Source organism: Meles meles, chromosome 10 (genome assembly GCF_922984935.1).
Source record: "Meles meles chromosome 10, mMelMel3.1 paternal haplotype, whole genome shotgun sequence".
Classification (NCBI taxonomy): domain Eukaryota; kingdom Metazoa; phylum Chordata; class Mammalia; order Carnivora; family Mustelidae; genus Meles; species Meles meles.
This window is the reverse complement of record NC_060075.1, coordinates 10,605,684-10,632,148: the sequence shown is the minus strand read 5'-3', so window position 1 is coordinate 10,632,148 and position 26,465 is coordinate 10,605,684. Positions and strand designations below refer to the sequence as shown.

Here is a 26,465-nt window from a genome sequence, read left to right as displayed (position 1 = left end):
AGGGGGAGTGACAGGCAGAGGAGGCAGAAGGAGAGGCAGGCTCCCCACTGAGCAAGGAGACAGATGTGAGACTCCATCCCAGGATGCTGAGATCATGACCCGAGCTGAGCCACCCAGGCGTCCCTGAATCCTTTTCTATTTGATCACCACAAGTTCCCCTTCATCTCACCTCATTAACACTTGTTTACATGAAAGGTCATCTGTGTGATTTCAGGGAATTTTTACTGGATGCTAATCTTTTTTTTTTTAAATTATGTTAGTCACCATACAGTACATCATTGTTTTTTTTTTCCATCATTAGTTTTTGATGTACTGTTCCATGATTCGTTATTTGTGTATAACACCCAGTGCTCCATGCAATACGTGCCCCCCTTAATGCCCATCATTGGGCTAATCCATCTCCCCACCTCCTCCCCTTAAAACCCTCAGTTTTTTTCCCAGAGTCCATAGTCACTCATGGTTCGTCTCTCCCTCTGATTCCCCCCCCTCATTTTTCCCTTCCTTCTCCCTAATGTCCTCCATATATTCCATAAATAGGTGAAACCATACAATAATTGACTTTCTCTGCTTGACATATTTCACTTAGCATAATCTCCTCTAGTTCCGTCCATGTTAATGCAAAAGTTGGTTATTTATCCTTTCTGATGGCTGAGTAATATTCCATTGTATGTATGGACCACATCTTCTTTGCCTATTCATCTGTTGAGGGCATCTCAGCTCTTTCTACAGTTTGGCTATTGTGGACATTGTTGCTATGAACATTAGGGTGCACTTGGCTGTCTTTTCACTACATCTGCATCTTTAGGGTAAATACCCAGTAGTGCAATTGCTGGGTCATAGGGTAGCTCTATTTTTAATTTTTTTTTTTCAGTTTTTACTTTTTGAGGAACCTCCACACTATTTTCCAAAGGGACTGCACCATCTTGCAACCCACCAACAGTGTAAGAGGGTTTCCCTTTCTCCACAACCTCGCCAACATTTGTTGTTTCTTACCTTGTCAATTTTGGCCATTCTAACTGGTATAAGGTGGTATCTCAGTGTGGTTTTGATTTGAATCTCCCTGATGCCTAATGACATTGAACATGTTTTCATGTGTCTGTTAGCCATTTGTATGTCTTTTTTGGAGAAGTGTCTGTTCATGTCTTCTGCCCATTTTTTCACTTGATGATTTGGTTTTTGGGTGTTGAGTTTGAGAATTTCTTTACAGATTTTGGATATCATCAGCCCTTTATCTGTAGTGTCATTTACACTTTTCTTTTTTTGTTGTTGTTAGATTTTTTATTTATTTATACGACAGACAGAGATCACAAGTAGGCAGAGAGGCAGGCAGAGAGAGAGGAGGCTCCCCACCAAACAGAGAGCCCGATGCTGGGCTTGATCCCAGGACCCTGGGATCATGATCTGAGCTGAAGGTTGAGGCTTTAACCCACTTAGCCACCCAGGTGTCCCTGTAGTGTCATTTAAAAATATCCTGTCCCATTCCGTGGGTTGCCTCTTTGTTTTATTGCCTGTTTCCTTTGCTGTGCAGAAGTTTTTGATCTTGATGAAGTCCCAAAAGTTCATTTTTGCTTTTGTTTCCCTTGCCTTGGAGATGGGTCTTGAAAGAAGTTGCTGTGGCTGATATCAAAGAGGTCACTGTCTATGTTCTCCTCTAGGATGCCAATCTTTTAAATTCAACAGAAAGCAGCTCTTAAACATCTGAGCTAAATTAATGTTTATATGATCATCTGTGGGACTTTCCCATTCAGATCTGTATTCAACTATTCTGAGAAAACTTACCAAAACAACACCCCTTCCATTTTAAGTCCCCATACAGTAATGATACCAAATTCAGTTATTTCTCAGTTGAGTTTCAAAGTCTCCGCATCCTTTAAAATCACAAAAAAACACAAGTAGCACTGATATTCATGTTACACTCAAAATACCAATGAATTCAAAGGCAAGAATCTTCATTTCTGATAAAAGACTCACTGAGATAGTAATGAGGACACAGTGTAAATATAAGACATTCTGAAAGTAAGTAGGATGAGTTCTATATGTGATTTCAGACAAAACGGGCATGATCTTTCTAGCTATAAGGTATTCTGATTTATACATAATAATAAAATAAAATAAACTATCTGAAGTTGCTTCTGAGGCCCAGGCAGTGAGGAGAGAAGGCATGGGAAAAAAGAGGAAACAATTTGGCTAAAATGATAAGTAAAAGACAAACCCTGATAGGAAATGAGTTTAGATTTTATCCAGGAGACAAACAGAACCTTCCCTTCCCTCCTCCCTGCTAGTCAGCACATGTGTGTGCACCCCCCCCCCACACACACACCCTACTCTGTGACCCTAACCTTTTATACTTCAGCAGGATCCTCAGAATTGTTTCTAATACCCCAATTCTGGATTAACTGTCCATCCTCTGTGCTTTCCTCTGTCACAAAACCTATCACATTGGATGAGAATTTTCTCATTAAGTGCTTTATAATCTATCCTATTGCATACTAATTTCTTCTTTACATCTATTACTCTAAGGTCTTTTTTTTGTGGGCAGGAATCAATTATTTATATATTCGCAGTAGCTATTAAAATGTCTAACCATAGAAGGTATTCAATAAGCTTTTGAGTGAATAAAAATGAATGAATGATAAGTTAAAAGCCACATTCTTATTACTGCCACTGGATTATTCTTGGGAGATATTGTCTCATTCCAAAGCTCTTTTTATTTTTTGATCAATTTACCTCAACTTTCTAATAGAGTAAGGTTTACAAATGTCTACGTTATCTTTAAAGGTATTTTGTTTTTAATGATATCAACTCTTTTTTCCCATACTGTCATTTTACTTTCATGTGGTATGGATTTTATAATTCTTGCTGGTTTCTATACATCTCCTATCTCTTCTACTTGATTCCATCACTTCTTCCACCTCCTACCATAATCAGCATGACCTTATAAGGACCTATAGCAATGTTTCTTAATCCATTCTGCAGGTTCACAGAGCTATCAATTCTATATCCCCAAAAAAAGTCCATTTAGTCAAAATGCAATATATTATGATTCCATTTTATAAATACCAGAGATAGGCAGAATTAATCTAACATGTATTGCGTCTGATAGCAGTGTGCTATGAGGGGAGATGATGATGGGAGGGAGCAAGAGGAGGGCTTCTGCAATGCTGGTAATATTCTATTTATTGCTCTCTATACCATTTATTCATTTGTTCCCCTTTGTGACAATTCATTGAGCTAGATCATTATAATTTGTGCACTTTTCTACATGTTTGTTTTTAATATTCCCTATGGTGGAAAAGGTTGGTAATTATTGCCATAGCTGACAACTTTTCTATCCCTGGTTAGAAACTGTTCTCTTAGAATATCTGTGAAAGATGCAGAAAGAGGAATCACTAGGTATGAGAGGAGGGTGGTCCGGGTGCTTAACTCTCCCATAATCCTTACTGTTGACCTGGTACCCACAAATAATAATCTTTCAATATTCTTTGATGTGGACATTTTACTCTTTGCTGATCTACTAAACTGTCAACAGAATTGTCAGTAGAAAAACAAAAGAGGGGCACCTGGGTGGCCCAGTCCATTAAACATCTGTCTTTGGCTCAGGTCATGATCTCAGGGTCCTGGGATCAAGCCCCGCACTGGGGCTGGGTTCCCTGCTCAGTAGGGAGTCTCCCTCTCTCTCTGCCTCCCCACCTACCCCAACTTGTGCTCTCACTTTCTCTCTCTCTCAAATAAAGAAAATCTTTAAAAGAAGAAGAAGAAAAACAAAGGTCCTCCAAAGCCTATCGATGATGGGCAAGAAACAAAATTTGCTCCATAAAATCTCCTAGAAAACCTTATGTGCTTCACTTGTATTTTTTTCCCCCTCTGCATCCTGTGATTATTCTGACTACAAGGCTGTGCTTTACCATCCTGGTTCAGACCAATGGTGGGATTTACCTACTTTCAAGAAGGCAGGAAGCAGATATTATGAGGTTACCGTAGGAGTTTTTAATCACAGACTAGTATCAAAATACAGATATGCAACTTTGTCAGTATCAGGTTAAAGCCACAGAATTAGGGTACTGATACATCTAATTCCCCACCACAGTACCCCACATTTCTTAAAAAAAAAAAAAAATACATCTGGGGTTAAGAAAACAGTAAATTAGGTGTATGGAAATAGAGTTGTGGAATCACAATGCTGTGCACCTGAAACTAATATTGTGTGTCAACTGTATTTCAGGAATTATATATATATATATATATATATATATAGAGAGAGAGAGAGAGAGAGAGAGAGAAATCTATTGGATTTTATATATATACTATCTATCTATCTATATATACATACATACACACACACACATATGGTAACCTACATATTAGGCTGGAATCAGAAATCAGTGGGGATAGTTCAGATGATTTAAAAATAATGTTGGAGAAACTGGGTGACCAAATAGATGAAGTTCAGATTTTTTATCTCAACTGAAAACAAGAAAAGAAGAAGAAGAAGGAAAGAAAAAGAATATGGGAGTACAAAGTATGGAGTCTTCCTAAAACCTCTTCCTCTTTAATCTCAAATTTCTAACCAAAGTGGAGACCCAACTGTCATTGGCGGTGCCCATCCTACATTTCCCCAACTGGGTCTTCAACCTGCCTCAGTCTGACATTCAGACTGAGCATGCCCCCAAATCAGAACCTGTCAATCCTCAGAGCAAAGGTCATCTGTTTATCCAAAGTATGAGGATCAATCAAAGTCACTCAAAACCTTATAGGAAGAGAGAACAGAGTAACTATAATAAAGTACTCATTTATTAACAAGTATTTGTTGAGTATGTATATCCCCACACAATTTTGTAGGCATCAGGGACCTTATAACGACCTGAACAAGGAAAATTAGTCACATTTTCTGTTGTTCCAAAGGGCAGAACCAATAGGTAGACTCAATGTAACCCTTTGCTACTTAGGAAGAAACAACAGATATTTGTTTTCTTTTTTGTTTCTTTCAACTAACATATGTTCAAATCAACATGTATCATTTTGAAAGCACTAAAAAACACTTAGGACTTCTTTATTTTAAAAGACAAAACAAAACAAGAAACACTGGCCTGATAAATAGAGGCCACTTCCAGAGCAGATGTTTATGAAGATGGTATAGAGTACATGGTACAGATGTAAAGTCACTGCTGGTGTCTGCCTCAGCTCTCTCCCTCCATAAAGCCCTCTTCCTCCTCTTGCTCCTCTCTTCCTGTCTGCATCAGTCTTCCTTCCTTCCATTCCAAAATGTCTTCAGTGCGAGACGATTCTCTACACATTCTTCTTTTATTACAAAGTTGTAAGGTATTACATTATAGATACGGAAATTAAATAAAAAGGCAAACATGAACAAGCCAAACAATGGTCCACAAATCATACTTGGCTTTTTAAAATTTGTATTTTTTTTTCCTTTTTCATTGTGTGGCTTCTATGTTAAAAATGCTACTAATAAGGGAGCACAGCTGGGTGGCTGAGTTGTTAAGCATTTGCCTTCGGCTCAGGTCATGATCCCAGCCTCCTGATATAGAGTCGGATGTTGGGCTCCCTGCTCTGCAGGATGCCTGCTTCTCCCTCCCCCTCTCCCCTGCTTGTGTTCCTTCTCCAGCTTTGCCTCTGTCAAATAAATAAATACAATCTTCTTTAAAAAATGCAACTAATAGGGGGCTCCTGGGTGGCTCAGTGGGTTAAAGCCTCTGCCTTCGGCTCAGGTCATGATCCCAGGGTCCTGGGATCGAGCCCCACATTGGGCTCCCTGCTCAGCAGGCAGCGTGCTTCCCTTCCTCTCTCTCTCTCTGCCTGCCTCTCTGCCTACTTGTGATCTCTGTCTGTCAAATAAATAAATAAATAAATTAATTAATTAATTAATAAATAATCTTTTTAAAAAATGCAACTAATAGGAATCATGTTTAATCACCTATATCCAATTAGTGAAACTGGTTAGGGTTTGTATTTAATGAGATTTACTCCAAGGATTTAATTCCCATGTGAGTCAGTTAGTTTACTCATCTCCCTATTAGACAATCTACCAGGACACCATGTTCCTAAGTATCAGAGTATGAATCACTGCAAACATATTAGAATGAGAAAAGCAACAGAAAGTATATTTTCTTATTGAATATCTTCATCTACAGTCAAATGATTCTTAAATAAATCATGTACATCTTTTGGAAGACTTCCATAAGATTACGTGTAGATGTGTTAAGAATATTAGAAATGTTATTTTGAAATCTGGACAAAAATAGGGGCACCTGGGTGGCTCAGTGGGTTAAGGCCTCTGCCTTTGGCTTAGGTCGTGATCCCAGGGTCCTGGGATTGAGCCCCGCATCGGGCTCTTTGCTCGGCGGGGAGCCTGCTTCCCCATCTCTCTGCCTCTCTGCCTGCTTGTGATCTCTCACTTTCAAATAAATAATAAATAAAAAATATTAAAAAAAAAAAGGTATTCCACAAACCTTGTAACCTGTTTTGCTTTTCTAATGTGAATAAAAATGTTGTGTGTTCTCTTTTCTCATTAGGTCTGCCCAATCCAATAAGAACAATCAGTATATAAATCTGTATTTTTTTCACAAGCATTTTGGATGGTTCTTATGGTCACAGCAGAGTTGGAAGCACTGTGTTAATAACTTTTCACAGCTCTCGTTCATATAATTACGTTCATGAGCTGCACCTACCGTTAAAGAAATAGCACTGAATACTAGACTCCTTGCCAGCAAGCCAGCTACAGGCATGAAACGCGATACCCAATTCATAATCTTGGCCTCATGGGCATCATGCTCTTCCCTGAAATAACCAGCCCAGGCACTGTTTAGAGTATTTTTCACACGCTGTCCATGAGGTCTTAGAGAATACGGTCAGAAGAATCCATAAAGTTAAAAAATGAAGAATTATGAAATGTTAAGAATTTAAATTGTTTCCTAGGCTTTCACTATTGCCGTATTCTTTGATAATTCATCCAGTCCCTAGACATTAGGATTCCCAATCTTAAAGGAAACATGTTCTCCTCCTATAAGCAACTGGCTGCTTTCAAACAGCAGCTCCAATATTAGAAGCCTAAGTTAAAAATTCTGATGCCATAAAAACGTATTTTACATCATTTCAAACTACATATATTTAATTCACACCTGTGGTATGTTGAATCATAATATTTTTATTTTATTTTTTGCAGCAAGGAGGTGATTTTTCAAACTGTAAACATTTCAGTACATTTAATAACACATATGATAGAAGTGGAACTAAATTTCACAGCCAGTCTACTTATATCTAGACTATAAATTCTTATGTTTGCCAAGAGGTTGAACTATAAACATGTTGGCAATGAGCTAGATTTAAATTTGCTTTCATCAAATGTATTCTCTTATCTAAAAATAGCTCACCATGCAAAGGTCAGGAAAGCCAGACAGCACAGATACCAAATCATTGAGATTAAGGTATTTATCTCCTAAAATACATGTATGCGCATAACTCAGAAGTAACTAAGTTAAATTATACTTAGCTTTACTCAACACTACTACAAAAATCTCACTCTGCCTCAGCACGTATCACTTGTTTATATGAGGTCAGTTTTTCATTTAAACGGAGTTTTATTTTAATGTTCAAAGTCCTCACAGATATCGATATTTGATAAAGCTACTTAATGAGACTTTTAAAGTAGTAGAGTGAGGGTTTTTGTTTTTTCTTTGCCATAGTTTTTTTTATTCAAATTCAATTAGCCAACACACAGTACATCATTAGCTTCAGATGTACAGTTCAGTAACTCATCAGTTGCGTATAACACCCAGTGCTCATCACTTCACATGCCCTCTTTAATGCCCATCACCCAGTTACCCCAGCCCCCACCACCACCCTCTATCAACCCACAGTTTATTTCTTAGAGTCAAAAGTCGCTCATGGTTTGTCTCCCTCTCTGATTTCTTCCCATTCAGTTTTCCCTCCCTTCCCCCCTATGATCCTCTGCACTATTTTTTATGTTCCATGTATGAGTGAGATTATATGATAATTGTCTTTCTCTGATCGACTAGAATGAGAAGCTTTTAAGTAAGAGTATAACTGGCCCAGTTCTTCTAAGAGATACACTCAAAACTAAGAAATTATACAAAAAGGTTGAGCTGCTCTCTCACTGGTGTGGTTTTCTGCTAATTTTAAAGAACATCAATAGCGATCATTCATCAAGGAGAGAATAAAACCACCTGAAGAGCAGGTTAGTGGTACTGTGGACACAGGCTGAACGAAAGCCTACCTTTCCCTCTCTCCTTCCATGGTATCATACAAGCGGTTGGCACCTCCATCAGCACAGGCTCGCAAAAGAGCTTCAAATAGAAAAAAAAACAGAACATTTCAATATAAGCAGCTTAGAGCAGTGCTTCGTAAATGATAAACAACTGATTAAAAAATGATCAGACACACACATACACACACTCACACTGTCCCCTCTGGATCTTCTCACATTTAGCCAATGATAGCTGCACTGCAACTGATCCTCCACAGCACTCAAGACAGACAGAATCACCTAAGACAAGAGTGTATTTCCTTTTCGTAGCCTTTTCAATTCCTCTTATTAAATAAAAGGGGAAGAGAGTACAGGGTGTCTTCAATCTCTCTTGAAGCTTGTTTTTCCTTCTTTATAAGTGAAGATAGGTCTCATGCTCAGTAAGAGAAAACAGGGCATAGATACCCCTTTATGGCCTTTATTAATTTGTACCAATGTTTCCTATTTATGGCAGGTATAGGTTTCCATATTTTGTTTTTATATAAAAAGTTTCTTTTAAAAATAAAACCATAGGGGCACCTGAGTGGCTCAGTGGGTTAAGCCTTTGCCTTCAGCTCAGGTCATGATCTCAGGGTCCTGGGATCGAGCCCCACATTGGGCTCTCTGCTCGGCAGGGAGCCTGCTTCCCCCTCTCTCTCTGCCTGCCTCTCTGCCTACTTGGGATCTCTGTCAAATAAATAAATAAAATCTTAAAAAAAATAAAATCATAAACATAACATTGTAAGTTTATTTTAAAATATTAAGTGAAAATTTAGAAAATGTGTGAAATCCTGTAAAAAATTTTGGGAGGTGGCACAAAATTAAAATTTGGTAAATAATAAGATATTTGAGTAAGACTGACGGTCTCTCCAACTGGGGCTTTTAGGTCTTGCCTTCACTGTAAGATATGATTTTGCCGATGAAGTGTTCCTTGAAATTCTCTTACTCCATGGGCTACTATTTTGTTGTTGCTGTTACTTTTCTAATTTCCAATTTTCCTAGAAATGTTCAATATCTTAGCATCAGTTCCCTCTTTTCTTCACTTTTTAAAATATCCTTTACCTAAAGGTTTCAGATCAAACTTTATTTTTTATCCTGGACAGTGAATGCGGTTATGTCTGAGATTCTGATTCTTCCACCCAAACAACGGAAGCCTGTCTCTGGTCCCCATGCAGCTGTTAAAACCAGTCACTAGAGCCACAAAGACCAGCAAAGGCCTTGGGACCAGCATCTTTGAAAGAAACACACTACTCTTTTGAGCTACTTCTTTGATTCATGGCACTTATGAAATCCCTTTCCCCTTTCTGCAAATCTATCATTTAAAAGTGTTTATACATTTACCTCCAAATGTCTAAGTGTTTAAAAGCAGCAGGATATGGTAGAAGATATCTAATTAGCCCTTCGGCAGAAATAAAAGTCCTAATGTGTTCTCTACTAATCCATAATATGTGAGACTATTTTCTCTGTTCCATGTTTTATCAGAAATAAAACAGGGCACCTGGGTGGCTCAGTTGGATAAGCAACTGCCTTTGGCTCAGGTCACGATCCCAGAGACCCGGGATGGAGTCCCACATCCGGGTCCCAGCTCAGCAGGGAGACTGCTTCCCCCTTTGACTTTCTCCCCTCTCATGTTCTCTCTCACTTTCCCTCTCTCTCAAATAAATAAATCTTAAAAAGAGAAAAAGAAAAGAAAAGAAATGCAACAGGTCAAGTGGCAAAAATATACTCCTTTTTTGCTTCTGCTTCCTCATCTGTAGATGGGGATAATATGGCTTAGCATTACTAAGCAATTAATGATTTAATAATTGTAGATATTGGTTATCAGAACACCAGAACACAGTAAGCATTCAATCAACATCGGTCCTCTTCCTCCATTTTTGTTAGAGTCATTACGTGATCAAAAAGCTTGTGTTGGGTGCCTGGGTGGCTCAGTTGGTTAAGTGACTGCCTTTGGCTCAGGTCGTGATCCTCGAGTTCTGGGACTGAGTCCCACATCGGGCTCTCTGATCACCATGGAATATGCTTCTCCCGCTGACCTTTCTCCTCTCATGCTCTTTCTCTCTCATTCTCTCTCTATCAAATAAATAAATAAAATGTTTAAGGAGTGCCTGGGTAGCTCAGTGGGTTAAGCCTCTGCCTTCGACTCAGGTCATGAGCTCAGGGTCCTGGGATCAAGCCCCTCATTGGGCTCTCTGCTCAGCAGGGAGTCTGCTTGCCCCTCTCTCTCTGCCTGCTTCTCTGCCTACTTGTGATCTCTGTCTGTGTCAAATAAATAAATAAAACCTTGAAAAAAAAAAAAAAAAGCTTGTGTTCCTGGACAAGGAAAGCCTAAGCTACTAAAACAGTGCATAACAAAAATAAGAGTTTTTACAAGGATATTGGATATTTAAGAGGGTTGGCTCATTTTACCAATTTCCTACAATATACATTTCCTTAGGAGGAATGGCAGTCAAATTCAAATTAAGCCACAAGCATAACATGCAGAAGATCACAGAATATTCTGCACATTTCCTAAATATCAAAACTTAAAGTTCAAAAGCATCAAAAATCTAAAATAGGTCTAACATATAAAATATGGCATAGAACAAGTGAATAGAGAGATTGAAAAGACTGATAAATAGAAACAGATGGTGAACTATGAGTAATCACCCTCCGAGTATATAAAACAATTATCTGTAAACAAAATTAACAAGTATATTAAATCTTTTTATATAAAAATTGGTTCACCCAAGTAATATGAAAACCTAAGAAATAGGTTTTAGTGGCTAAGGATTATCAAATAGAATGAGTTGTCAACTTCACAGTGTGGTCTTATTCTACAAAGATCAGTTGAATTCAACATTTATATCTGTTATGTTCCAGGCTCTAAACGCAATAGCAAAATGAGTAACAACAGATCTAGGACCCCGGGGTCACAAGTGAGCAGAAGAGAGACCAACGCAAGTACACACACACACACACACACACACACACACACACACGATGCGCTGCAGACTCTGACGAGTGCTAATAATAAGGGCAACAAACTTCGACAGGAAGACAAAGAAGGGAGAGATGAATTTTAGTAAACATCTGCTTATCGATAAATCCAGCTCCAGTAAGATTAGTATTACTTTCACAATACCAAAACTGTCTAATGTCTGTTACTTCCTATGCCTAAATTTAGATACTTTTAGAGCAGTTTATGGAAAGAGAAATATTTAGATCATAGGAAGCGAATTTGTCCCCATCTGCTCTTGTTTCAAATGGCAAAGGGAGCAAAAATAACCATGAGGAAATCTATAGACTTTTTTCTTGCTACCTTTCAGTTGAGAGTAGGGGTACAATCCCATTGAAAGGAAAACAAGTTCCCATCTGTCCCTGAAAGTATTTTGCTTTCAATAAAGTTTGACTTAAAAACAAACGATGTATTCTACCATGTTTAAATGTTTAATGATAAAAATGTTTTAGCTAGTTTGAAATACTTTCCACATATGTAAATAAAATTACATTTGAAAAATAAAGTATTTCAAGCATAAATAATGCTGGCATGAATTCACTGACAGCACTTGGAAAAATGAGTTGCAAGTATGACTGTTAATAAAAGTAACAAACTAAAAGAACCAGAAGTAGAAGGTACTCTGACATAAAATATTTGTTATAAGTCAGAACGAATCAGCCTCAGAATCTGTTCACTCCATCATTTAAATTGTTCCAAACTTTAATATAGGTTAATTCATTAGTTATCCCCTAATGTAAAATTTTCATTGGCATACATACAGCAAAAGTTTTGCATATTTGTCAAATATCATAACTTCAATGGTTGAACAATTATTTCCTATGCATCAATCTGATATACAACTAAAGACTAAAATACTTTAAAATCATTAACTTGGTACTACCAGTAAGTATATTAAATGCATCTGAAACTAACAGTTTTTTTTAAACTGGCATTAATGTAAGTTAAAGTTACTGACAGATAATGAAGGGCTCCATTCAACATCGGAGGCTAACTGGCTATTTCATTAATTTTTGTTGAATAAAGGTAGACAGAAATAATTTGACTTTCTCAACAGCAGACTATTAGATTAGTTCCAAGTATTAAAATGAAAGAAAAGTAAAATAAATCAAAGAAGCATTTTTCAGTTTAACTACAAGAAAACCAGATATTGAAGATTTCAATTCTAATCTAGACCACTTATTAGTTCTATGACTTTGAGCTAATCCAAAGCCTGCTGATTCTAATGTAAAATAAAAATTATCATATGTATTTTGCCAAATTCACAGAATTTTTCAGGGACTTGAGGGAGATAACACAGGCAAAACTAGAAGGAAGTAGCATAGGGAAACATCCTCTCACATGCTGTTGATGACAATTCTTTTTTTAGAGACTTTATTTATTTGACAGAGAGAGAGAGAGATGACAAGTAGGCAGAGAGACAAGGCGGGGCCAGGGGGTCGGGGGAAGCAGGCTCTCCACTGAGATGAGAGCCCGATGCGGGGCTCGATCCCAGGACCCTAAGACCATGACTTGAACCAAAAGCAGAGGCTTAACCCACTGAGCCATCCAGGTGCCCCTGCTGATGACAATTTTAAGGGACAGGTTGGCAGATTAATAAAAATTTAAATGTGCACCCCTCTGATCCAGAAATTCTATGTAGGCTATATAAACACTTGTCCAAATTCACAAGGGCTTATGTACAAGGATATTCATTGTGATAATATGTGTAATCATGAAAAACTACTAGAGAACTTAACTGGTTTCCAGTTGAATATCGGTAAAATATATCACAACTATAGTAGAGAACCATAAAAAAAAAGGGTAACTCTTACATGTATTTGTTTTTATTTTTATGATTTTATTTATTTATTCATGAGAGACACAGAGAGAGAGAGAGGCAGAGGGAGAAGCAGGCTCCCCAATGCAGGACTCAATCCCAAACCCCGGGATCATGACATGAGTCAAAGGCAGACATTTAACCGAGTCACCCAGGCGCCCAATTACATGTATTTGTATGTTATCTTTTATGAGATATATTGTTATATGACCCTTAAAATAACTTCTAAATAACCCTTGCTCAAATATTCCTTGCAATAGCGCTCATAGAACATAAAGGATAATACCAAATATAAGAAAACTAAGAACCAGACAAAAGTTACTTTATCAAGAATGTGTAGCAGGGGGGCACCTGGGTGGCTCAGTGGGTTAAGCCTCTGCCTTCGGCTCAGGTCACGATCTCAGGTCCTGGGATCGAGCTCCGCATCAGGCTCTCTGCTCAACAGGGAGCCTGCTTCCTCCTCTCTCTCTGCCTGCCTCTCTGCCTACTTATGCTCTCTCTGTCAAATAAATAAATAAAAAAATCAAAAAAGAAAATCAAAAAAAAAAAAAAAAAGAATGTGTAGCAGGTAATTAGTAATCAGCATTGATAAGATGCACTTGTGCTGCAGAATGGACACCCCACCCCCAACACATACTCCTGAGGAAATTCATAAAACTAGCATAGGATAAGCCTCAAGAATTGACAGATTCCGTGGCCATTTGCATCCCAAACATGGAGTGACCAAAAATTTCAAAGTTCCTCCCGGGAAATGATAAGGCCATCACTATTTTTGTATCAAACAAGTTTTATTATCCGTTTTATACCCTTCCTTAAAGCTAAGTAAATTTAGTGCTGAATAAAGCCTATTATGTCTTGTGAGTTTGTTAATCCAAACCCAAGACCATCTTCGTATTCTACACACCCAACTCTTTAACAGTGATTATTGTGAGGAATGGGCATGGGGTCATGGAGAAGACATTTTTTTTTTCCATTCCTTACATTACATGCTGTGCTGTTAAAAATATTTGTACAAGGAATTTGAATATTGTAAATTATAACTTTAAAACCAATGGTAGGGGTGCCTGGGCGGCTCAGTAGGTTAAAGCCTCTGCCTTTGGCTCAGATCATGATCTCAGGGTCCTGGGATCAAGTCCCGCGTTGTGCTCTCTGCTCAGCAGTGAGGCTGCTTCCTCCTCTCTCTCTGCCTACTTGTGATCTCTGTCAAATAAATAAATAAAATCTTAAAAAAATAATAAAACCAATGGTAATAACTAAAAAGGACAAATACATGTAAAATAATAAGAATAATTCCAGGTCTAACTCCATTATTAAAAGGAATCAAATATTTTGTCAGACTTTGCCAGGATTGAATTGAAGATGCCTACGGTGAATCTAAAGGAAAAATAAGGTGCAGAAGCTCATTTAGAAGAAGTCTTGCAGTATCTGTAGAGCACTAAATAACTCCAATTACCCAGCTTCTGTTTATCACCAACACAGGTCCTTATCCCTAGTACCCCAAAGATTCAATTAGTCTTTGTGTACCCAAAATCAATCTAATCTGTCAATTACTGGTTTGAGTCAGGATTCTTACCCTGCCAGACATAGAAGACCACAGAATCCCCAATTTCTACCCTTAAGGCCGCTCTGGCATCTATATGAGGCAGTCTAGTCATGGGAGGGGAGTAGTTCCTTCTGGTTAAGACTCAGAAACAGTTCACTAACATATACACATTAATAAGGAAAGGATTCCTTATTTCTTAATAAGGAAATTACTGATAAATATGTAAGTCCACACACAACGACACAGATGCCAGTAGAAGGTTATCAGGCACTACAGAGAATGGTGGTGTTTTTATTATGGTAAGAGCAGTTAACATGACATCTACTCTCTTAAAAGCTTAACAAGACAGTATTGTTAACTACAGGTGCAGTGTTGTCCAAGAGATCTCTAGAACTGAGTATCAACGCCTCATTTGCTCCTTCCCTCAGCTCAAGGCAACCACCATTCTATTCTCTGCTTCCAGGTTTGACTATTTTAGCTACCCTCAGACAAGGGGTTCCATGCAGTACTTTTCCTTCTGTGTCTGGATTCTTTCACTCAGCTTCATGTCCTCCAAGTTAATCTTGCAAGATTTTCTTCTTTTTAATTTTTTTTTTATTTGGGGGTGGGGGACCCCCTTCACCTATTTCTCCCATCCCACTTCTGCTCCCTCCAGCAACCACCAATTTGTTCTCTGTATATATAAGGTCCTGTTGTAATTTTTTGGTACTAGATATATGGCTCAGAAATATTTTCTCCCATTCTGAAGGTTGCATTTTCACTCTGTTGCACAAAAGCTTTGCGGTTTGACATAATCCCGATGATCTAATTTCGCTTTTGTTGCCTGTGCTTTTACTGTCATACCCATGAAATCACTGCAAAACCACTGTCATGAAGTTTTCCCCTACGTTTTCTTCGGGAAGTTTTATAGTTTTGGACTTTACATTTAAATCTTCAATCCATTTTCCATCGAAGATAAGTGTTTTTAACCAATTTTCATCATTAGAGACAATACTTAGCAATAATTCACACTTCATACTTAAATCAGACAAGAAGCTCTAAATCAATGAATTCTTCCAGAAATATATCTTGCTTAAAATTGTTTAATTTACCAACATTTATTCTCTGCCTGTGTTAAAAACTCAACCATATAATGAAGCTGAATAAGAAACAGATGCTATTTAAGAATTCATGAAAGGTTTTCTTTAATGAATTATTATCTTTAAGCACATCTGGGTGTCCACTTCGGGTTTTTTTTTTTTAAACACTTCATAAAAAACCAGAATGTCTGTTTAGGATATTTCTGTTATTTAAAAGAGAAATTATAGGTGCTCGCTTTGGCAGCACATATACTAAAAGAGAAATTATAGGATCTTCCTTGGAGAACTTCCATAAGTGGGAATGTAAAACACATTGACTAGTGATGAAAGAATAAAAAAAAAAATCAGATACAATTATCTATATATAAAATAATACATGTATTAATTTTTATATTTATATAATTATAACCATAAGATATTGCTACAGTGGTACTTTTGCAAAAGAAGACGGGGTTGGAGAAAGATTTATTTTTGCACTCTCAGCCATAAGTGACATTAAATCTACAGCCAAATCCAGATTTGTCATATGGCCCAATCTATGCCATTACAGTCTCTTGCTATCCAGTCAAAAATAATGACACAAGAGACTTTCCACAGTCCCTTTTCTACTGTCCTGCAACCAGAGAGACTCAGACCTGAGACCGAGAAGCTTGGGTCTGTGGTCTATATCAACACAGAAAATGAAGTCAACACAGTAAAGGTAAAGCAAGCAGGGCATGAGCACTGTTTGGGGCCCACAGCAACAGCAAGAGCCAGGCACTAGCCTTTACGATTATATAAGCTATAAATTCCCGCCCAATTGGGGTTGGGTTTTCTATCATTTGAAACAGGAAGAGCCCTAACATACAAATGTTAATTTTTACTTCAAAGACACTGAATCTTCCATCAGTTGGCAGAATACTACCTTACTATGTCCCGAATCTATGACAGACCAAGTCCGTAAGAGGAGCTGCATATTTCTGTACATAGTATCTACTAAAAATAGACCATCACCAGCAAAGCTTGGATTATGGTCCAATTGGTTAGTTCGTGGACATGGTTAACAGAGATGGATAGCATGCTTGTCCTATCAAGACATTATTTCATGCGGAAACACTTTCATTCAGAGGAGTTCATGAATTTATACTGAGAGAAACAGTAACAATTTACTTTGCTCATAGGAGTATGGAAATGTGTAATTATTTGCTGTTTAGATAACTCAGTTTTAGATGAAAGGTTTTTGTACAATTATTAAAAAGCTCACATTATTTGCAATAGCCTACAAAGAGTAAGTGGCATACTCTTTAAATTTTAGTCAAGGCACAGAATTTTCCTTATTTCAAATAAAAAGCAAGTGGTATTTATACTGAGCATCTATAAGCACAGTGCTGTGCTAGTCTTAATGATCTGGTTCATGCCATATAATGAAGATTTTTATTATCTATAGGTAAATGTTGCTGTGTAAATTCTATTATCCTTTCGCTCTCCCGCCTTCTGTCTCCTCCCCTCCTAGTTAAGCACCGTGGAGATAAAGTATGACATTTAGTTATCCTTGATGCAATTTATAAAGTCTAAAATCAGGTAGCTCTTTAACACTGAGTGATACCAAATACCTCATTACTAAAAAGTCTTAAAAACAGCCAAACATCAACTGTCTGTTTATCCTAAAGTAGCAGAGCGAACATTTTTTAAAACGACAAGTAAAGCTCATAATGGGTAAAAACTGCAAATAGCTAAGCAGCACAGAAAAAGACGATTTTAGGGGCGCCTGGGTGGCTCAGTGGGTTAAGCCGCTGCCTTCAGCTCAGGTCATGATCTCGGGGTCCTGGGATCGAGTCCCACATCGGGCTCTCTGCTCAGCAGGGAGCCTGCTTCCCTCTCTCTCTCTCTGCCTGCCTCTCTATCTACTTGTGATCTCTCTCTGTCAAATAAATAAATAAAATCTTTAAAAAAAAAAAAAAAAGACGATTTTATATATGAGAAGCTAGCATATGCCTGTTTGTCCATATGGGAGTTGTTAAAAACATGGCTGAGTACATTCTCAAACATCACATGTTTACTAAAGACCAGCCATTCTTTAGGGATAAGGAGGCCAATATGCATGCTCCATCTATACTTTCCAAGAAAACATACCATCGACCCTTGCTGGTGTTTATGACACAGGGTTGTTGGACACTACTCACATTAAGGGCTTTTGTTTTGAGGGGTCATTCAGTGCATTATAGAACGTTTGCTAGCACCCTTGGCCTCTACCCACTAATTGCCAGCAGCAGCCCCAAGTTGTGATGACCGAAGTTATCTGCAGACAATGCCAAATATCCCCCAAGGGCAAAATCACTTCCAGTCAAGAGCCAGTGCTCTCATCAGAGGACCACTTACACCTCAGCACCTGCCCATAATCCCACAATATCCAGCTCTAAGGCAGACTGTTAATGGCTCTTCTGTAAACCTCCAAATTAAAAGCAAGACTATCACCTAGAAAACACATTCTACCTAGCTACCAAAGTCAGGTGAATTAGCAAAGCAACTCGTGTCCTAACTAAATTGCCTTCATTTCTATTCCAGACACAAATCTACCATCATTAGAGGTTAAGATGTAGACTTTTTAAACCTTCAGTCAGACCTCTCAATAATCTCCACATGACTGGGTATCTACGATACTCCAGGTTATCTTCTAGCACGGTCCCACACTCTATTTGTAGCTCATAGTCATTCGTCCCTGTTACTAAATTATTGCCACCATCACAAAAGGTGAAGCCAAGTCCTTCTGACTATCTTCTGGGAACTGCTGGGTAGTTCCCATCAAGTCCCACATCGGATAAGAACCACCACTGCACGGTTATCACCCTAGATAGTAAGCATGAAAAGCGGTAACATCTATTAGCTCAGTTCACTTCAAAATATACAAAGATTGGTAAAGTGGTGATAATAAAGCAAGGAGAGGTGGCAAAACTGTTTGAATGAGCAAAATTAGTAAAATCAGAATGCCTAGAAGAGTTGAAATAGAAGGAAAAGACAATGATGGGGCCTAGTCCAGTCAACAAAAATAAAAGCCTTTAAATAAAAATCACTTTGCTGATGCAAATAGGTAATATACTAGAAGGGAGAGAGGTATGGAACCTATCTGCATCCTTGGCCTATTCCTTTGGTACCAGAATTCCTTCCCCTACCCATTTTTCTTGTGAATCTGTGTTAATAGACCTCAGAACTCATATGCAAGACATAATTCAAATGAGCGACTCATTGTTGTACATATCAAAAGTGAAATGGATCAAAATCAGATGTTTGTTACATAAGAAACTGATAACATTTATCTTATTTGGTAGATAAAGAAAAAAAAAACCCTACAGATAACGTCTATACTTTCGCTAGTACCTCTGATATCTTTATAAAATATTTTAACACAATTTATTGAGAGTTTCTAGCAAACAAATCCATTCTCTTAAACTCATCATTAAATCTAAGGGGTAATAATAGGTTAACTTCAGTAATGGGCCTAACTACAAAAATAATTAGAAACTGAGAAATAATTATATATTATTACTACCGAATAATGTAGGAATTTCACATTATAATCTTAGAGCTTGACTATGCTTGTTTTCTAACTGAGCACAATTATAACCTAATTCTCCTTCCTGCTTAGGGGATTATAAAAAAAAGTAGCAGTGGGGGCGCTATTTGAAGGCGATGAGTAGAAAGAAGAAGAATTAGGGATAGTGCTTCTAGAAAAAGGGGGAATAGGGCGCGTGGGTGGCTCTAAGTGTCGGCCTTCGTTCGGCTCATGTCATGATCCCAGAGTCCTGGGATCAAGCCCCGCATTGAGCTCCTTGCTCAGCAGGACCTTGCTTCTCCCTCTCCCTCTGCCTCTGCCTGCTGTTCCCTCTGCTTGTGCTCTCTCTCTGTCAAATGAATAAATATAATCGTAAAAAAAAAAAAAAAAAAGGAAAAAGATGGAAAGAACAGGAATCTGTGTGTTCAGGTTAAAAGCAAGAGGTGACTACCAGAACCCTTTAGACCCACAATCACACCATGTGGGATGAAGTAGAATTCAAGGGTGCAGTGTGTCAGGGGGTGGATAAGCGTTTTATTAACCGCCCCACTTCCTAGTTTGTAAGCTACCTCAGAGCGTGCTTAAGAGATAAAATTAATCTTAATCTTTAAAGCATAATTTATCAAAATATGAGAAGGCTTATTTTTAAAGTAATTAAACAAAGGCCAGTTGCTTTGGCCCTTGGTCAGATAAGGGAAAAGGTGTTAAGAGATAAAGTTGAGAGGCAGTCAAAGACCACATTAAACTCTATTCTATACCATGACCTGCTTAAGTATAAAGGGAAGTCATTAAGGGCTTCCAGTTTGAAACTGTTGTAATCCAACTTACATACCAAAGACAGTTCTATGTAGGGAACAGATTAGATGGAGACAGGAGAGGAAGCCCCCGAATTACGAAGGAAGCTGGTGGCTTCTACCAAGAGGGCAGCAGGTAAAGCGGGGAGAAACAAATGTACCTCAAGATATATTGGGGAGGTGGAAGTGACTTGTTGGCCGATAAACTGGATATGGAGCGCAGCGGAAAAGGAGTTGCAGATTCCTGACAAAACATTCCCCAACCCCTTCAGTATCCTGCCAAGTCTAAGGAGCTCTTTCCTTCTTACTTCCGCTTCTGTACTCCTCACAACCTCCTGGCCACCCTCAAGCCTGACACGGTAGCTCACACGGCAGGCTTGCTGCACCGAATGGAAAGATGCCACAGCCAAAACGTCTTTGAATGGATCAGGCTATTCCCGATTTAAAAAGTACTTTCTGTCTTAACTCAAGAGGGTACAAAAGGTCTTGTGGGACACTGAGTTTATTAGGTATTTTCCTATAGGGATTTGGATTAAAATTCTAGCCTGAGAGACAGAACGGAGTTCAGTTATAAAATGCACTTTTGTGTACTTTTCCATCTGTGCACCCTGTTTCGGCAAAGGATTGAAATAATTCATATGAAGTGTACCAAGAAAAATATTCCTACCATTGTTAATCCTAAATCATTACTTTCAAAAAAATATAGTACAGACCTGAAGGAATCTTCTGAGAGTGTAGAATGTATCTTATGAATCGAGAACAATTTAAAATACAGCAAAGAATAAGAGAATACCTCTGTGACCTCCACCTAGAATTGCCGATTGTTTTCATTCAGCACTTTGTGTCACCTAAAGAACTATGGGAGTTTCTATTACTAGAAACCTCTCTAATGCCTGAACCTACTCCCACACCCCTTACCATTGCTCTGGATATAATGGCTGACCCTCGACAGTCTTCTAGAAACCCTCACAGTACGCGTTTGCGGCCATGAGCCACATTGTGATGTGTCACATACGTGGTGCGTGTTATTTTTAATTTTTAAAAAATTGTGTTCCAAAACTTGTTTTTATATTCAGAGTTTATGAATATATAGTTCACCAGTGTGTCAAAAATATTTATCTGATTTATTTATAGATACTTAGGTGGTTTACATGTTTTAACTATTTAAAGAAATGCTGCAGTTATTATTTAGATGCCTCCTTGTACACATATGAAACATTTTCTCAACTGTATATACATAAATGGATAATTATTGGGTCATAGAATATGCACATTATTCATTTGACTACACAATACTGAATTGTTATTCACACTGACTTTATCAATTTACACCAAGTGAAATTTTATTTTTTAAGTAGCGAACTGAAGCAGATGCATTAGCCTCTATTTGTAGTAAATACGTGCACATAGGAATTGATTAAGAATTTTATTATGACTACGGTGTTCTGTAGAAGCAGCCTCATCTACCAGCAAAAGTGAAAGGTGCTGATCGTCAAACACTCTGGATCAGGGTCTATCAGCTGGAAAGCAGACCAAGAGCAGACTGGCCACTTTCTTAATTCCCCTGCCGAGTTGTCCTCTGCAATAAATCCTCAGCAACTTACCGCTATGAAGCCTGCCCATTGGCCTAATTTATGTCTGGATACAGGGTCCTTCTAGCTGTGTGTGCCTTAATTCTCCTGACAGGAGGTACTGATATTATAGGGATCGACATCAATCTACATAACCCTCCCGACAGATTCTAGTCTTCTTCATTCATTTGTAGGCAGGTACCGAATGGGCATCAACTACAGGAGTCCAGCCAGCAATAACCAGACTAGCAATAACTAGACCTACACAATATAGTAGCCACTGGCCATTGTGCGCTTGAGCATCTGAAACACAGCTAGTCTCAACTGAGATGTGCTGCTCCGAGTGTAAAATTAACACTAGATTTTGAAGACTTGGTACAAATGATTACAGAACATGTCAATAATGTTATATTGGTTCTATGTTGAAATGATATTCTGAATATATTGTGCTAAATACAACAGTATTATAATTAATTTCTCCTGTTTCTTTTTACTTTAACGTGACTACAAGAAAATTTAAATTTTTACTTGTGGCTCACACTATATGGACCAGTACTGGTCAAGAGGCTAGGAGAGGGCAGTCTGGCTGGCTCAGTCAGAAGACTATCCAACTCTGATCTTAGGAGTTCGAGCCCCACGTGGGCTGAAGAGACTACTTAAATAAATAAATAAAAACTTGAAAGACAAGAAGGTATGAGAGACAAGTATAGTAACACAGTGAGGTGGACCAAGTTCAAATCTCTACGGGCGTGTGTAGAAAGGACAAAGCCCATTCAGCTTTAGGCACAAAGACAAACCACAGGAACTGAGAGCACAAATACTAAAAAATAATGTCTTCTTATTTGAAAAATATGAGTTAGCTAGGTGGGAAAAGAGGAAGGGAAAGAAATCATTCCAGGGAGAAGCCCGGAGTCAAGAGAGAACAAAAACTAGCTTCATTGGCAAAAACAAGGCTTGGTCACATTACCCCCTTGTAACCCTGGGCAAAATCAGCATTTTTCATTTAAAATAATAATCATATTCTTGTATTATTTCTTCTGAAGGAGGAAACGTCAGACAACCGAAACAAAACTTTTTACAGAAAATAATTTCTAACCAATTACCTACCTCACAGTACCAATTTCATACTTCTATACTATCAGAATCACAAACATCTGAAGGGTAAGCATTTGTGTAAGTAAAATGACAAGGGAACACATTACCCAGGACAACCCCCCCCCCCATATATGAACCTATTATATCACAAAGGAAGAAGCTCAAGAGTATTTTATAACCTCAGGGCTTTCACACAAGTCTTGACTCCAAACTACATGAGAACTGTTCAGTAGATCTTCATATTACAGCAATAAAAAAAAATACATAATATTTTCACTAGCTTTTCTCTGTTCTAGGGCCTACAGGTGCCTTTATCATTTTATTATTGTTTTAATTATGAGGCAAAAGGGATGCAAAATTAGAATTTTGATCCAACTCCATGAACAACACAGTAAGTTACACAAAGCAAAGAAAGCCTTTTATTTATTCTAGTTCTATCTCAAACACCAAACAGTACTGAAAACACTTTTATTTATTCATTCATTTATTCATTTATTTATTTTAAAGATTTTATTTATTTGACACAGAGAGAGAGAGATCACAGTTAGACAGAGAGTCAGGCAGAGAGAGAAGGGGAAGCAGGCTCCTCACTGAGCAGAGAACCCAATGCAGGGCTCCATCCCTGGACCCTGAGACCATGACCTGGGCCGAAGGCAGAGGCTTTAACCCACTGAGGCACCCAGGCACCCCTAAAAACATTTTCATTAATGAGTGAAAAATAAAAACACAAGTCAATGGAAATGTAGAAAAAGCAAAAATAAAAATACTGAGACTTGTTGCTGGGTGAGAGGCTTTTTAACAGGACTTTAAAAAGAATTAATTTCAACAGCTGGAAACTGCATTTGGCTCATGTTAAAGAAACATTGCTATTGCTGTTTGCAAACATGATGAATGGAGAGCAGCTTGCAAGCATGATGGATAAAAATAAATATTTCATTATGCAAAATGTGTTTCATTGTTGGGTTTGTAAATCTGAAACAATTACAAGTACTGCACCGCAGCCGAGCTGCTGTTTTCACTGACTGGCAGGACTTTCTTTCTTTCTCTCTGATTTTTACTTTTTCTTTTTAGCTGCAGTGTTTGAAAATAACTTTTGGTATCTAAACTAAAATAACTACCTCTTTTCCCCACCCAAGTATAGAAGGGAGAATTTTTTTTCCCCTCTGTATCTTTATTTCCTGGAACATAAAAAGCAAACACTATGTAGAATTCACAGGCAGGAAACCAGTGCCCGAAGATCGGGTCGCCCACAAGTAGAAGTTACTCCCATTCTTTTGATAAGAGGTATTCAACTTGCTTTAATAATTGATAGGATATACAACGTCATAAATGCACAAAGAAGTACAATATAGCCCAGAGACATGAACTGAGATGGAAATATTGATCTATACAATATAGCTAATAAATGCAACACCAGCATGTGCCCTCAAAACAAGCCTCATAGTACAGTGATGCCCCTCTTGCTCTCAGTTAACCCGTCTGAGAAACCCACCCAGACAGTAAAATCCTGTGCTCAGGAAAAATAATTAACCAGAAGAAAAATCACCGAGCAATGAAAAGGGGAATGGGAAGAGCCAAGAAGCCAAATCTTAATTATTACTCTAAAGAGGGCTTCTGTTAGCTAAAACAAATTTACTGATTTTTTTTTTTTTAAAGATTTATTTATTTGACAGATAGAGATTACAAGTAGGCAGAGAGGCAGGCAGAGAGAGAGAGAGGAGGAAGCAGGCTCCCAGCCAAGCAGAGAGCCCGATGCGGGGCTTGATCCCAGGACCCTGGGATCATGACCTGAGCTGAAGGCAGAGGCTTTAACCCGCTGAGCCACCCAGGCGCCCCAAATTTACTGAAAGATTTAAAGGAAAAAAAAATTTTTTTAAAGATGAGTGCTTCAAGGGCCTGTGAGTGGCTAAGTCGGTTAAGCGTCTGCCTTTGGCTCAGGTCATGATTTCAGTGTCCTGGGAGAAGCCTTACATTGGGCTCCCAGCTCAGTGGGGAGCCTGCTTCTCCCCCTCCCTCTACCATTTACCCTGTTTGTGCTCTCTCTCTCAAATAAATAAATCTTAAAAGAAAAAAGAAGAAAAGAAAAAAGAAAGAAAGATGAGTGTTTCAAGACAGCAGAGTGGACAAGTCTCTGTTCTCTATCTATCCCAAAATAACAGAATGAAAAAGAAATGAAGATTCCATCTTCGATAAAATTAAGCAAAATCTGTTGCCCCATCACAGGGTGTGACAAAGTGCCACCAGAGGCAGTGAACTCAAGCAAGGGTTGGGAAGATACTGAGAAGAGGTCTTTGGCTAAAGGTTCAGATACAGAAATCAATGTAGGAAATACTGTCACTGAGATGAGGTGGAGAAAGTAGAGAAAACTGAACTGTGAGCAGCCTTCTGGCTGCCCCTGGGGCTTGTAGCAGTGAGTCAAGGTCAAACAGTGTCATGAAGCCCTTCACTGTGCCTGAGGAGGGATTCCGCTACCCTTGCCCTCCCAGCCCCCACACAAACCAGCTTCAGATCAATTTATTTAAAGATCAATAAAAAAGAACTGGGCCGAGAAGTTAAAGGAGAGAGGGGGGAAGAGGGAAAGAAATGGGGTAGGAAGAAGTAAGCAGGAAAACAGAAGAGGGAAAGCCACCAGAAAAATACTGCCACCAAGCAATGAAAATCATGACCAGAAATACCACCACGACTCAAACAAAAAGCAAAAACATTCCGAAAAGACTTAGAAAAGCTCTAGGAGAGATATGGCAAAGTCACAGAACAAGATGAATTATGAGCCTAAAGAGTTCATCAAGGAAATTAAACCTAAACAATACGTCGTTGGAGGCAGAGTGAGCATCACTAAGACACATGTTAAACAAAACTCAAAATTAGTGAAAATAAATGGAAATTAACAACAAATTAGAAAAGATTAAAAGAAAATGAGAAATGGGGGATTAAAAAAAAATTGCACATGTATAACTACTTTCCTAAAAAGAAAACAGAACAAATCAAAGACCAATTTTCCAGGACCAGAGGGAGACTTAAGCCCATGGATTGAGAGGGCACACGCATGCCAAGAAAAACCAATACATAATGATAGTGAGTCAAGTCTAATTAAAATTGCTGGTACTTATAGATAAAAGTCCAACTGTATTCTTCATTCAGGGGAAAGAAATCTCACTAGCCTCAGACTTCACAGAAACATTCAATATACTTGAGGAATTGAAATGATCCCAATAAAGTCCTTAGGAAATGAAAGCGTTTCCAGTCAGACGCTAAAGGAAACAAATACCCATCTTGAAACATTTTAAATCTACGAAATTTCATTCCCACTGAGTTTCTTACTATATATATATATATAAACAAGACGACTGGCTGCCTCTCACATCAAAGCCTTTACCATCAAGTCTTTACTGATACCTTTCTTTGCCTGAAGCACCCCTCCCACTGGCTCTCTCAGCCACTTGCCTGTCTGCCTCTCTGCCTCTGTCAGCCTCCCGGTCCCTCTCTGTTTCCCTGTCTCTCAAGCGCCCTGTCAGATTCCCTGGGCATCCTCCCTTGGCCCTCCTCCTCTCCCTCCCTCCCTGTCTCCTTCCTCCTCCCAACCTCCTTGTTTCTCTGCCTCCCTGCCAGCCTGTCTCCTTCCCTGATTGCCTGCCTCCTCATACACCAAGGTCTCTCTTTTCTATGAAGAATTAACTCAAGCATCAGGTCTTTAAAATCTTTTCTGATGTCACTTATTTGGACTTGTTTCCCTCTCCATTTCTCATTAATTACCAATGGTGTGCTGTAAATAATGCATCT

General features: G+C 38.4%; 1 protein-coding gene across 4 annotated transcripts in view; it reads right to left on the bottom strand.

Annotated features, from left to right (window-relative positions):
* TPK1 (thiamin pyrophosphokinase 1) overlaps positions 1 to 26,465 on the bottom strand; it is a 350,875-nt gene that overhangs the window by 198,663 nt on the left and 125,747 nt on the right. Inside the window, exons 1-2 of one of the 4 annotated variants that reach the window (XM_046020782.1) lie at positions 8,432 to 8,465; positions 8,249 to 8,318 (exon numbers count right to left, since the gene is read on the bottom strand). The exons of 2 other annotated variants lie outside the window; for them this stretch is intronic. In XM_046020782.1, coding sequence (XP_045876738.1) covers positions 8,249 to 8,268 — 20 coding nt within the window. In that variant the 5' untranslated portion in view covers positions 8,269 to 8,318; positions 8,432 to 8,465. Of the gene's footprint in view, positions 1 to 8,248; positions 8,319 to 8,431; positions 8,466 to 26,465 lie in introns of those variants that run through there. One more of the 4 variants, XM_046020778.1, reaches the window with a different exon arrangement.